We start from the raw sequence: 14118 nt of genomic DNA, 5'->3' as shown, positions 1-14118 counted from the left end.
GTGATATACAACACCAACACACACAATACAGCACTGCACACATGACAATAACAGTCACTTTTACAACATTTCACGCTTAAAATATGAATATCCCATAATGCAGTTCAAAAGCAGAAATAAACAGGGGAAAACAAAAACACCAAGCACAGAAGACGGAAAATGCTAATTTGAGGATATTCGGATATTCATTCAGTGCCGCTGAAACACGGATCCGGTTCACCGAGATCGACCTGAATGTTTCGAAACAGAAACACTTCTGACGAAACTGCCGAAACCACGTGACTCTGACAGCGGAAACACCGGCTGAAGTGACCGGGAGAGCGGTGTTTTCGTTAACAGTTGATCTCAGTTGGCTCTGAGGGTCACTCTACACCGGTTTACCGTGGTAAATCTGAAAGGGATACAGCCGCGGATTGAGGTACAGTTATGGGTTTATATTCGTTTATATACACACTTCCTGTTTACTTTTCTGAAATTATATTATTATATTAAGTCCGAATGTGTGAATATATCTGTACACACACGCGCGTCAATAGCATTTTTGTCAACGATAGCATATTTTTTGTGACCCTACATAACAATAATGAGTATTTTAAATGACCGTGAGGGGTGTGTTCAGGGTTGTGGTGGGAATAGACGTTAATAAAACACACTTTACCAGTTCATTTAATAAATGATATAGATAATTCTCGTTAACTTCCGGTCTAGGTTATCTAGAGGCAGCCGTTACCGGCGATGGAGGATCCGGTGTTCGCGTTCGGTCTGATAGCCGACGTCCAGTACGCGGACATCGATGACGGCCAGAACTACCTGCGGACGCGGCGGCGCTTCTACCGGGGCAGCGCGGGTCTGCTGCGGGACGCAGTGCAGCAGTGGCGGCGGGAGCGCGTCCGATGCGTCGTGCAGCTCGGAGACATTATTGACGGACACAACCGGCGGTGCGACGCGTCAGACCGCGCGCTGGACACGGTGATGGCGGAGCTGGACGCCTGCACGGTGGACGTTCATCATGTTTGGGGGAATCACGAGTTCTACAACTTCAGCCGGTCATCGCTGCTCTCCTCACGGCTCAACAGCGCGCCGAAGACCGGGACCGACTCCGGAAGCGACCTCATCCATGACGACATCTACGCCTACGAGTTTAGCCCCGCCCCAAACTTCCGGTTCGTGCTGCTGGACGCGTATGACTTGAGTGTGATTGGCCGAGAAGAGGAGAGTCAGAAGCACACACACTCCTGGAGGATACTAACACAACACAACCACAACCTGCAGGACCTCAACCAGCCACCAGGTGCGCGCGCGCACACACACACACACACACACACACAGGTTTGTCCTCACAAGTCACCTTCATCTTGTAACATCTGTGTAATACCAATGTCATCACACAGATTTGGGTCCTGATATGTCAAACACACACACACACATATCTGTCATATGCACTGATTCGTGTGTGTGTGTGTGTGTGTGTGTGTGTGTCTCCTGCAGTGAGTGTGGGTCTGGAGCAGAGGTTTGTGAAGTTTAACGGGGGCTTCAGTGAGCAGCAGCTGCAGTGGCTGGACGGAGTGTTGACGCTCTCTGACCACAAGCAGGAGCGCGTGCTCATCTTCAGTGAGTGTGTGTGTGTGTGTGTGTATGTGTGTGTATTTATGTACATAACATTTATAAGTTGTATTCAAATAAAAACGCAAACCGATAATAACTATGGTGTGTGTGTGTGTGTGTGTGTGTGTGTGTGCGTGTGTGTGTGTGTGTGTGTGTGTGTGTAGGCCACCTGCCGGTGCACCCGTGCGCCGCTGACCCCATCTGTCTGGCCTGGAATCACGAGGCTGTGCTGTCGGTTCTGCGTTCGCACCGCAGTGTGTTGTGTTTCATCGCCGGACACGATCACGACGGCGGACGCTGCACTGACTCCAGCGGCGCTCAGCACATCACACTGGAGGGAGTGATCGAGACTCCGCCCCACAGCCACGCCTTCGCCACCGTATACCTTTATGAGGACCGCATGGTAATGAAGGGCAGAGGACGCGTGGAAGACCTCATCATCACATATTCATGAGCGGAGAACACAGACAGTCATCACATATTCATGAGCGGACGATCCAGTCATCATCACATATTTATGAGCGGACTCATGAGCAAACATTTACATATTATTATCGTTTACATATGTCTTTACATTTTGTAAATACATATTCACGAGCGGACATTAAAGTCATCACATTTTCATGAACAGAGAACGGAGAACACGGTCATCATCACATTTCACGCAGGGATATTTACATATTCATGAGGAGAACACCAGCATCATTAAATAATAATGAGCTGACATTAAGGTCATTTACATATACAGTATAACATCTTGACTAGACGAAACAGTCATCATCGCTGATTTATGAGTGGAGAACACAGCTATTTCAGATTCATGAGAAGGCAATAAAGTCATTAGCATATTCATGAGAAGACAGTAGTTATTTACATATTCATAAGCAAATGAATGATTCACCATCACACAGTCAAAGAACACAGCCATGATGATCACATATTCATGAGACCATGTTCGCTACAGGATATAAAATACACAAAAACCTTAACTTCTGTGTAATTTTCACTTGACTTTTACATTTACTACTAAAATTTAAATAAATAAAAATAAATACTTATCTAAGTAAATTAGTGTACAAATTTTATACACAAATAAAATCATAATAAACAAAATAAAAATAATAAAAATTTTCTAAAACTTGGGACTTAAAAATGGTAAAAAAATAAATATACAATGAATACATTTACGCTAGATATAATATAAGAAGAAATAATATATTTATTAGCCCATAATTTTAAACTCATCGAATTTTAGTGTGTGTGTGTGTGTGTATTGCATGAGGAAATAAATATGTAATGCCATAAATGAAAAAAAATAATAATACTTTATGTGCCAGCGAGATGTAAATGAAATAGTGGTAAATAACATTAGAAACCTGTATTATTTATGTAACACATACCACACACTTCGGCTCAGTGTTGTGATGTATGACGATTTGTCATGCGCATGTGTGTCCGGCTCGGCGCATGCGCATTGCTGCTGATCGGGAGTTCTGGCGCACCTGGCAACCTCCGCGGCTCCTCCAGAAACTGCTGCCCGCCTTAGAAGCGTCGATCCCCGCAGGCGGATGGGGAGCGCGCCGCTGCTCCGGCCGCTCCAGTAGAGTCGCGTGTGCGTCAGAAACAGTGGCGGAGAATCGAGCGCGTGAAGGCGGACTCCGCAGATCCACAATGGCGGCTCCCAGCAGTGACTCTGGCTCTCCGTGCGGCGGCGGCGGAGCTGCGGGACCAGCGGGATTCTCACCGCGGCTCGGCTCCATCGGTTCCCAGGGTAAGAGTTCTGTGTGCGGGCCGGAAGCCTGATCTTTCCCGGTGTCACGGATCCGGTGTTTACAACGCGATGCGGGCATTGTTTTGATCCCGCGAGGCCTTCATTAAAGAGTCACAGAGATCCACTGAGGCCCGTGTATACAGCTGTGTGTGTGTGTGTGTGTGTGTGTGTGTGTGTGTGTGTGTGTGTGTGTGTGTGTATGTCAGTGTTAATCTGTGTGTGATTGTCTTTGTATTTGTGTTTTGTGTGTATGTGTGTGTGTGTGTGTGTGTGTGTTTGTGTGTGTGTGTTTATCTTTGTGTGTCTGTCTGCATGTGTGTGTTTGTTTATGTGTGTATCTGTGCTATTCTGTGTGTGCGTGTGCGTGCGTGTGTGCGTGTGTGTGTGTGTTTGTGTGTTCACTCTGTTAATGTTGATCTTGGCCGTAACTCCTCGATGTTCTGACCTGTGTGTGTCGTGGTCATCTATAGTCTGGTCTCCACACTGCAGACCCTGTGATGTGTCTGCTGTCATATCCATGCTGATATGGTAGACCGTGTTGATCAGTAGTGTGTGTTTGTGTGTTTATTTCCCTCTTCTTCAGATTCAAACTCCTGCTGGCGCTGTCAGAATGAAACAGGTAAACGGCTCATAAGATGCTCTTCATCATCATCTTCATCATCTTCATCATCTTCAGTGTTTTTCATCATGTTTTTTTATTTCTTCAGGATTTCAGATCAATCTGTCTGGAGTAACCCAAAGTAAGCTGGCTTCTCTGTGCTGTTATTCTCCTCCTGTGGGTTTCCTCCAGCTAATAACGCTCTGATACACTCTCATAAATGCAGATCTGTACACTGAACACTCATTTGGACACAGTGAGATCAGTTTTCACCCATCAGAGATGTTCTAAAAGTCTGTAATTAGGGAGCAAAACCTCCTGATCGAATCAGTTTTATCTGTGATGAAAAAAGAAGTGGGTGACACGGTGGCTCAGTGGTTAGCACTGTGGCCTCACAGCAAGAAGGTCGCTGGTTCGAGTACCGGCTGGGTCAGTTGGGGTTTCTGTGTGGAGTTTGCATGTTCTCCCCGTGTTGGTGTGGGTTTCCTCCGGGTGCTCTGGTTCAGTCCAAACACATGCGCTATAGGGGAACTGATCAACTAAACTGGCCGTAGTGTATGAGTGTGATTGAGTGTGAATGAGTTTTTCCCAGTGAAGGGTTGCAGCTGGAAGGGGATCCGCTGTGTAAAACATATGCTGGAATAGTTGGCGGTTCATTCTACTGTGGTGACCCCTGATGAATAAAGGGACTAAGCTGAAGGAAAATGAATGAGTGAAGCCTGTTTTATTTAGTTTGTGTTGTGTCTTTCGATATGAAACCATTAAAATGGGTGATAGTTAATAAATGCAGTAATAATATTGTGATTTTTGGGGTGAATTAACCAGCATAACTAACAACTGAAGATATTGTAGAATACGTTTGAGGAATGATAAGCTATTTATACCGATAATCAGACTATTTCTGATTGTTTATTTGAGCCAATGAACATTTCCTAATGAGACTTTACAGTAAAGTGTTTCCTGTTGTACTTTATAATGCGTTTACACTTTAATTAGGATGAAACATTTGTGTACTCTAAACATTTTTATGCAATAAAGAAATACACAAGTATGTTTTGTAAATGTTGTGGCTGTTAAAGTCCGCTTCGGTTCCTATCATGATGATCAGTATATAGCTTCAGCAGTGAGTCTCATTAAGAACCTGCTGTAAAAGCTGCACAGATTGACTCTTCTCAGTCATTAAAATCCTCCTTATGTTTATTATTGTCATCAGTTTTATTCCCATATTCATTGACTCCTGATTTGCCTTGTGTTTTTGTGTTGAGCTGATGTATTTGCTTTTTTAAATGCACAACAGCACGAGCGACGTCTCCTTCACTCTCAGTCTGAAGTTGCTGTTTTTCTTTGGCAGTCAAACGCAAAGCGCTGAAGCTAAACTTTGCCAATCCGCCAGTGAAGCCGACGACACGTCTGCCCATCACCAACACTGCACCGGCCTTCCAGAACCCACACATGTGAGACACATACACACATGTAAACATACACACACCTCTCTCTCTCTCTCTCTCTCTCTCTCTCTCTCTCTCTCTCTCTCTCTCTCTCTCTCTCTCTCTCTCTCTCTCTCTCTCTCTCTCTCTCTCTCTCTATATATATATATATATATATATATACACACACACACACATACACACGTATATGGGTGCATGTACACGTACACACATATACACGTACACACATACATATACACGCATATATACACACACAAACACTCATGCATACACGCACACACACCCACACATGCATGTATACATACATACCTGCATACATACATACATACACACACACGTACACATAGACTGTGTCTGGAGCTATTGCTCTGTATGGTGGGTGGGCGGAGCTATTGCTCTGTATGGTGGGTGGGTGGAGCTATTGCTCTGTATGGTGGGTGGGCGGAGCTATTGCTCTGTATGGTGGGTGGGCGGAGCTATTGCTCTGTATGGTGGGTGGGCGGAGCTATTGCTCTGTATGTCAGGTGGGCGGAGCTATTGCTCTGTATGGTGGGTGGGCGGAGTTATTGCTCTGTATGTCAGGTGGGCGGAGCTTCACACTAAACGTGACTCTTTCAGAGAGCGGTTGCGGACACACAGCATCGAGTCTTCAGGGAAACTGAAGATTTCTCCAGAACAGCATTGTGATTTCACGGCCGAGGACCTCAAAGACCTGGGAGAGATCGGGAGAGGAGCTTATGGATCCGTCAACAACATGGTGCACAAACCCAGCGGGCAGATCATGGCTGTCAAGGTGAGTCCAGGTGCAGCGAGAGAGCGAGGGTTGTGTGTCAGCTCATTAACAAACACTAATAGTCAGTCATATAATCTATTAGATGACACATTTAAGGTCAGATAATAACACATGGCAGAAGCGGGTTCACCCATCACAGATCTCTCTCTCACAATAGGATGCTTCACAATAATATTAGCATATTTGGGCTGTCAGATGTCTTTTTTCTCACATGCACATTAGGGAATGATATTTGATTTAAGTGCAGTTGTTTGTAAGTTTATGCAGTTTATAATCAATTGATTTCAATCAAAATGTGACACTTGATCTGTTGTTTATTTGCTTATTTTGCTCACTTGCGCCTCCTTGTGGGCGTATTTCACAATACAGCATTTTTTTCTGTTAATTAATTTAATATTAATTATTGCCTGGCTCCGGTTTACTGGTCAATCCACGTTCCTACTCTCACCTATGCTCATGAGCTTTGGGTCATGACTGAAAGGACAAGATCTCGGATACAAGCGGCCGACATGAGTGTCTTCACAGGGTGGCAGGGTTCACCCTTATAGACAGGGTGAGCAGCTCTGTCACCTGGGGGGAGCTCAGAGTAGAGCCGCTGCTCCTCCACATCCAGAGAAGTCAGCTGAGGTGGCTCGGGCTTCTGGTTCAGATGCCTCCTGGATGCCTATACCTAGGGAGGTGCCAGGCATGTCCCACCAGGAAGAGGCCTTGGGAAGACCTGACGCTAGAGGCACTATGTCTCTCGGCTGGCCTGGGAGCGCCTCAGGATCCCCTCGGAGTAGCATCTGGGGTTTGGGGTTCTCTCCTGAGACTGCTGACCCCGCGACCCAGAAAAGCAGATGAAAATGAATGAATGAAATTAATTAACTACTGCCTCTAGAATTGCAGTATAATGAGATTTTTTCTTCTGTTTATACTGTGATGTTCTCCGCAGAGGATTCGCTCCACGGTGGATGAGAAGGAGCAGAAGCAGCTGCTGATGGATCTGGATGTGGTGATGAGGAGCTCCGACTGCCCCTATATCGTACAGTTCTACGGCGCTCTCTTCAGAGAGGTCAGACACACACACACACACACACACACACACACACACACACACACACACACGTGTATAATGCGTCTATAATTAGAGAACATATAGCCAGGTTTCCCACAGTCATGGATTTTACATTTTGAGAAGATCTGCTTCTGTTCATGCAGTAATTAATGCTTATTTTTTTAGCAGTAGGGTTTTTAAAACTATTATTATTATTATTATAATTAGTGCAGTATTTTTAATTTAAAATAAAGACTTTCCCATTCAAATACAAATTTGAGGAGGCAGATTAGCACCATCTGGCTGAAAAAAGAAAAGAAAAAGCCTGTGTAATGTCATGCTTTAACCACTAGAGGCATGTGTAGCGCTATATAAACCAGCCTAATGGTTGTGTGTGTGTGTGTGTGTGTGTGTGTGTGTGTGTGTGTTTTCAGGGCGACTGCTGGATCTGTATGGAGCTCATGGCTACCTCCCTCGACAAATTCTACAAATATGTATATTGTGCGTTAGATGATGTCATTCCAGAGGAAATATTAGGCAAAATTACATTAGCAGTAAGTCAGATGTCTCTTTACATATGCTTGATTATTGCAGTATTAATAATAATGTGTGTACACAAGTGCATGATCATAATACTGGCAGATTTATCAGCCTGAGTAAGTTTGTCTTCAACTGTACATTATTCTCCTACATTTTTATGTTTTTACACTTTGTTTTTTTAATCATAATTATTATTTCGATCATTACCTAATAATAATAACTTAATGACAATATTTCTTTAGTTATCACATGTTATATTTGTATTGTAATAAAGATAATGCCCTTTAATGATCATATCACCGCTTCCTATTATTACAGCAGTGTTATTATTGCTCTTTAGTAACTTAATATTAAAAGTTATTTGATTATTTTTGTCCTAAAATTGTAAAATTGTTCCTATCAATGATTAATTGTAATAATTAAAAAGAAATAAATAATCATTGTGTAAAACCTGTTGTTCTGCAGACTGTGAAAGCACTGAATCACTTGAAGGAAAACTTGAAAATAATCCACAGAGGTGAGTTTCACAAGCGCTGAGCAACTACACCATTGAAGGAGACCTATGAATGCGCCTTTCTACAAGTGTGTGTGTGTGTGTGTGTGTGTGTTACCCTTAATAACAGCTGTCCTTTAAATCAGTGTTTGTGCTGTGAATGCTGGAGTTTGTTCTTCATGCTGGTGTTTTTCAGACATCAAGCCCTCCAATATTCTCCTGGACCGAAACGGCAACATTAAGCTGTGTGATTTCGGCATCAGCGGGCAGCTGGTGGACTCTATCGCCAAGACCAGAGACGCCGGCTGCAGACCCTACATGGCTGTGAGTGAGGCTTATTAAACGGTTCAATATGGAGTCAGATAGCTCTCAATAGTAATTCCCACAGAAGACGCGTGGACACCTGTGCAGCCAAATTTTGAAGCAAAGTCACCTGCGCTAAAGTCACTCATTCATTCTTCAGCTTAGTCCCTTTATTCATCAGGGGTCGCCACAGCGGAATGAACCGGCAACTATTCCAGCATATGTTTTACACAGTGGATGCTCTTTCAGCCGCAACCCAGTACTGGGAAACACCCATACACACTCGTTTACACACACACTGATACACTACAGCCAGTTTAGTTGACCAATTCCCCTATAGCGCATGTGTTTGGACTGTGGGGGAAACCGGAGCACCCAGCCGGGACTAAAACCAGCAACCTTCTTGCTGTGAGGCCACAGTGCTAACCACTGAGTCACTGTGACACCTCATAAACTCACAAAAACTATTCACATGGACAAAATCAAAATACATAGTCATAAACTACGTTAAGCATATATATGTATACACACACACGTTCACACACTCAAACGCGCACGCACACATGAACAGTCTACGAAACACATGCTCACACACACACACACACTGTATTAACAATATGAACAGTGTTCAGGTGCAGAAATTACATAATTTTATATAATGTGTGTGTGACAGCCTGAACGCATCGACCCCAGCGCCTCCAGACAGGGCTACGACGTGCGCTCAGACGTCTGGAGTTTGGGAATCACACTGGTGAGTGTGTGTGTTTGTGTGTGTGTGTGTGTGTGTTTCTGCTCTTCTTCTTACACAGATCTGTCATGTAGACTCCTGCTGAGCTGTGTGTGTGTTTCAGTATGAGCTAGCCACGGGCCGTTTCCCGTACCCGCGCTGGAACAGTGTGTTCGATCAGCTGACGCAGGTGGTGAAGGGGGAGCCGCCGCAGCTCTGCAGCTCTGAGGACCGACAGTTCTCACACAAGTTCATCCAGTTCGTCAACCTATGGTCAGTGTGTGTGTGTGTGTGTGTGTGTGTGTGTGTGTGTGTGTGAGATCATAAGGCGTGACATGTTTAATCATGTGACATCTTTGATATGTTCATGTGTGTGTCTGTTTTTGTCAGGTGACATGTTTGTTTGGTTAAGTGATGTGTGTGTGTGTGTGTGTGTGTGTGTGTGCGTGCGTGTGTGTGCGCGTGTGTGTGTGTGTGTGTGTTTGATCATGTTACATGTTGTGTGTTTGATAATATGATGTGTTTGATCATGTAAAAGGTTTAATTGACGCGTGTGTGTGTGTGTGTGTGTGTGTGTTTTCTATCTCCTCCAGCCTTACGAAGGACGAGTCAAAGAGGCCAAAGTACAGAGAGCTGCTGGTACACAACACTGCATCCGTCTGTGTTAGACATGTTCACTCATCAGTTAACCCCTGTGCACTGTTCAGTCATACTCCCCTTGTGTTGTGTGCGGGATTAAAACACATCCACTGAACTAAACTGCTCTAAAAGTGCATCACATTCATATTATATCTGTGAATCAGCCTCAGTCCTGAGCAAAACTACTCAATTACTCAGACAATTACAGGATTTGATCTCTTTAATTGGCAAATTCACAAAGGAAGTCACTGATTTGCTGAAAAACACACACAAAATGACCTATTTTTACTATATAAAGTTATTGTGGACTGGATTTAACCTTTTATTAGTCTTGGACATGTGAATGGTCAGTCACCACACTGGCTTTGATGCATTGTTAGATTTTCATTTCCTCTGCCTGATTTACTGTGTATGACTGTGTTTACCCCATTGACTTCCATTATAAGCACATCTGATGGTGCATAAACACACAGTCTTTGTTTACGCCATGTAGTTCAGCGCTGAGATGCAGTCAAAAACAATGCATCAAAGGCCATGTTCTTCACATGTTCAAGACTGATAAAAACAATCCAGTCCACAATTACTTCTCTATATTAAAGATAGGTCAATTTGTGTGTGTTTTCAGCAAATCAGTGCCATCGTTTATGAATTCGCCAATTAAAGAGTTCAAATCCTGTAATTTACTGATCGCTTTAGTAGTTTAGAGCTTGTTGATTAGGTGAGGTTTGATGAGGTTTGATTAATAGATTAGAACAGAAAAGAACATTATGAATCTGTGATTATTCTGTAATTATTAATATGAATCTGATGCATTATTACAGCGGTTTAACTCAGTGGATGTGTTCATACTGAACATAACACAGGGCTGGTAAATCTGCCCAGAGTGTTTCGTTGAGTTCTTTCAAAACAATTCAAAGCATTTTCTCAAAATCAGATTCATCTGCAAAAATCATTCCACCAGCTGAAACACAGAGTCAGTTCTGGCCACATTAAGCCTCAAAATCAGCCCAGAGTGGATGAAAACGACCCAGCAGTGCATGGTTCACAGGGATTTCTGATATTAGTGTTTCTACAAGCACAAGATTGATCAATATCTCGAACTAGACGGGTTCTGATATCTGTGAATGCTGGAGATTTACTTAGTCTTGCTGTTTACTTTATTGTGCATGTATATTGATTGAGTTGTGTGTGTGTGTGTGTATGCACATGTTTATGTGTGGATGGTACCTGTTTGCTTGCATACATGCATGTTTGTGTGTGTGTCTGCGCATATGTGTTTACATGTGTGGATGCATGCATTTGTGAATGTTTGCATGTGTATGCGCGTGCATGCATGTGTGTGTGTGTGAGCTTGTGTGCATGTTTGCGTGTGTGTGTGCGCATGTGTATGCGTGTGCATGCATGTATGTGTGTATGTGTGTGAGCTTGTGTGCATGTTTGCGTGTGTGTGTGTGTGTGATCTGGCTGCTGATGCTGCTGTTCCTCCTGCAGAAGCATCCGTTTATCCTGATGTATGAGGAGCGCCTGGTGGACGTGGCCCGTTATGTGTGCCGGATCCTGGACCAGATGCCGGCGTCCCCCGGCTCTCCCATGTATGTGGACTGATGGAGAACGGCATTCTGGGTAACGGAGTCCTGTGGCGTTCACGCATCACTGCCCGCTGACCTGAGAGTGTGGAGATCCAGAGCAGACCTTCAGCGCAGGGTCTGACACACAGGAGCGCTGGTCACACACACACACACACACACACACACACACACATGACTGTTCGAGGAAGAAACGCTTGCCTTTCAGTCCCAGAACATTCGTGCAATAAGAATCGACTCTCATTTCAAAGCCATTTTCAGGAGTGTGTGTAAACCAGCTCACACTCACACTATCTCTCTTCATCTGTGTGTGTGTGTGAGTGAGAGAGTGAGAGAGAGCGTTTGTGTATGAACATGTTTGAGTGTGACTGTTTGTGTGTGAGAGTGAGCATGTGTTTGTTTGTGTGTGGAGATGTGTTTTTAAGTGTGTGTGTGTGTGTGTGTGTGTGTGTGTGCGTGTGTGCGTGTGTGTGTGTGTGGAGATGTGTTTTTTAAGTGTGTGTGTGTGTGTGTGTGTGTGTGCGTGTGTGCGTGTGTGTGTGTGTGTGTGTGTGTGAGTACAGCATCAGATCTCTTTATTTAATAAAATCCATATGCAAATCTGTGTGTTGTGCAGAATGGAGTGTGTTTTAGCAGCTTTATATGCAAATCCGCCTGCTGTCCTGAACATTAATAAGTGTGTGTGTGTGTGTGTGTGTGTGTGTGTGTGTGTGTGTGTGTGTGTGTGTGTGTGTGTGTGTGTGTGTTTCCGTGCACAGATCGTCATCTTCAGCATGTGTTCATCCCAGAGCTCACGATGGTAAAGATGTACAGCAGCGCTTGTCAAATGTTGATTGTATAATAATGATGATAATAATGCACCAGATAGTGTTCAGAGGAATAATAAAGTGCACCACAGCGTAGAATAAGGTGTGTGTGTGTCTGTGTGCTTGCGATTGTGTGTGTGTGTGTGTGTGTGTTCGTATCCAGAGTGGGGACATATGTACAGAGAAATGATCACTGTGAACTATTTTATGCGTATGGTGGGAAGAGTGATGTGTAAAAACTGTAAGAAGGAACTGTGCAGGGATAAAGCCGCGTGTGTGCGTTAGTGTGTGTGTGTGTGTGTGTGTGCGTGTGTGTGTGTGCGTGTTCATGTCTGCATATATGAAGCGCTTGATCATGAATATGATCAGCCTGCGGGTCGGATGTTATTCTTGTCATTCTGCTCTGTTGGATCTGAACTCATGATGTACTCAATGCTAGAATAAACCAATACTCAGCCCTCACTGACTCCTTATTGACTGCTATTAAAGCTCCTGTTAAAACACGAGTGTTTTAGAGCTCAGTATCAGTCTGTTGGTCTTCGGGATATCTACACTCCCCGGCCACTTTTTTAGGTACACCTTACTAGTACCGCGTTGGACCCACTTTTGCCTTCAGAACTGCTGTAATCCATGGTGTCAAAGACTCAACAAGCTACTGGAAATATTCCTCAGAGATTTTACTCCATATCGACATGATAGCATCACACAGTTGCTGCAGATTTGTCGGCTGCACATCCATGATGGCAATCTCCCGTTCCACCACATCCCAAAGGTGCTCTATTGGATTGAGCTCTGGTGACTGTGGAGGCCATTTGAGTACAGTGAACTCATTGTCATGTTCAAGAAACCAGTCTGAGATGATTGGTGCTTTATGACATGGTGCATTATCCTGCTGGTAGTAGCCATCAGAAGATGGAGACACTGTGCTCATAAAGGGATGGACATGGTCAGCAACAATACTCAGGTAGGCTGTGGTGTTGACACCATGCTCAATTGGTACTAATGGACCCAAAGTGTGCCAACAGAATATCCCCCACACCATTACACCACCACCAGCAGCCTGAACCGCTGATACAAGGCAGGATGGATCCATGCTTTCATGTTGTTGAGGCCAAATTGTGAGCCGAGCATCCGAATGTGTCAGCAGAAATGGAGACTCATCTGACCAGGCAACGTTTCTCCAATCTTCTATTGTCCAGTTTTGGTGAGCCTGTGTGAATTGTAGCCTCAGTTTCCTGTTCTTAGCTGACAGGAGTGGTCTTCACATGGCAGAGGTTTATTAAGTCTTTCCTCTCTGACTCCTCATCGCTCCTTTTTGCTTCATACAAAAAGTCTATCAGGAGGCATCCCTGATAGCAAAAGACTCCGGGCGGATCCGCCCTCAAGTCGCCAGCTCCACTATGCTGTCAGAATCAGTTTGGCTATTCGTCATCAATATTCCCCGCCTCGCAACAGATCCTGGGCGGATTCGCTGATCTAACGCGCCTATTTCAACGGTCGCGGTCACAGAGTGCAGTCATCAGAGTGGAGCAGCAGGAGCCGCAGATCGGTAAATATGTTTTATCTGTGCATTCCTGTAATCATTATTGCCTTGTTTGATATTATTTTATCCTGAAATTATTGATAAGCTAAAGTTAGCTGTTCATTTGTATTTAGGGTATCGCTACATTTGAGTAAAATTAAAAATAGCTTTGGTAAATAACTTTGAGTAATGTTAAAGCTATTTGGACGGGTTTTATGGGTGGGAGATTGAATAACCTATTTGGTTTTTAA

General features: G+C 44.1%; 2 protein-coding genes across 3 annotated transcripts; both read left to right on the top strand.

Annotated features, from left to right (window-relative positions):
• The first annotated feature begins 264 nt into the window (after nt 1-264).
• adprm (ADP-ribose/CDP-alcohol diphosphatase, manganese-dependent) lies at nt 265-2463 on the top strand. 2 transcript variants are annotated; one of them, XM_056469188.1, is made up of 4 exons: nt 265-418; nt 709-1291; nt 1489-1623; nt 1770-2463. In XM_056469188.1, the coding sequence occupies exons 2-4, from the start codon at nt 736-738 to the stop codon at nt 2057-2059; spliced, it is 981 nt and encodes a 326-aa protein (XP_056325163.1). In that variant the 5' UTR covers nt 265-418; nt 709-735; the 3' UTR covers nt 2060-2463. The 2 variants fall into 2 exon arrangements, with proteins under 2 accessions (XP_056325163.1, XP_056325164.1); XM_056469189.1 differs by having other exon boundaries at nt 268-418; nt 1489-1611.
• Nucleotides 2464-3060: 597 nt separating this feature from the next.
• Nucleotides 3061-12803, top strand: map2k4b (mitogen-activated protein kinase kinase 4b). Its single transcript, XM_056469190.1, has 13 exons — nt 3061-3376; nt 3960-3995; nt 4084-4116; nt 5326-5428; nt 6041-6215; nt 7150-7269; nt 7686-7805; nt 8257-8308; nt 8481-8608; nt 9261-9338; nt 9439-9587; nt 9908-9953; nt 11445-12803. The coding sequence occupies exons 1-13, from the start codon at nt 3073-3075 to the stop codon at nt 11556-11558; spliced, it is 1458 nt and encodes a 485-aa protein (XP_056325165.1). The 5' UTR covers nt 3061-3072; the 3' UTR covers nt 11559-12803.
• Nucleotides 12804-14118: the final 1315 nt, after the last annotated feature.

The sequence above is a fragment of the Danio aesculapii genome, chromosome 12 (genome assembly GCF_903798145.1).
Source record: "Danio aesculapii chromosome 12, fDanAes4.1, whole genome shotgun sequence".
NCBI lineage: Eukaryota > Metazoa > Chordata > Actinopteri > Cypriniformes > Danionidae > Danio > Danio aesculapii.
This window is presented reverse-complemented; position numbering and strand designations above follow the sequence as displayed.

Coding starts and splice junctions, on each gene's coding strand:
- adprm (XM_056469188.1), top strand. CDS start 736: ATGGAGGATCCGGTGTTCGCGTTCGGTCTGATAGCCGACGTCCAGTAC. Junction 1,292..1,488: donor GGACCTCAACCAGCCACCAG/GTGCGCGCGCGC, acceptor TGTCTCCTGCAG/TGAGTGTGGGTCTGGAGCAG. Junction 1,624..1,769: donor CATCTTCAGTGAGTGTGTGT/GTGTGTGTGTGT, acceptor GTGTGTGTGTAG/GCCACCTGCCGGTGCACCCG.
- map2k4b (XM_056469190.1), top strand. CDS start 3,073: ATGCGCATTGCTGCTGATCGGGAGTTCTGGCGCACCTGGCAACCTCCG. Junction 3,377..3,959: donor CGGCTCCATCGGTTCCCAGG/GTAAGAGTTCTG, acceptor CCTCTTCTTCAG/ATTCAAACTCCTGCTGGCGC. Junction 6,216..7,149: donor GGCAGATCATGGCTGTCAAG/GTGAGTCCAGGT, acceptor TGTTCTCCGCAG/AGGATTCGCTCCACGGTGGA.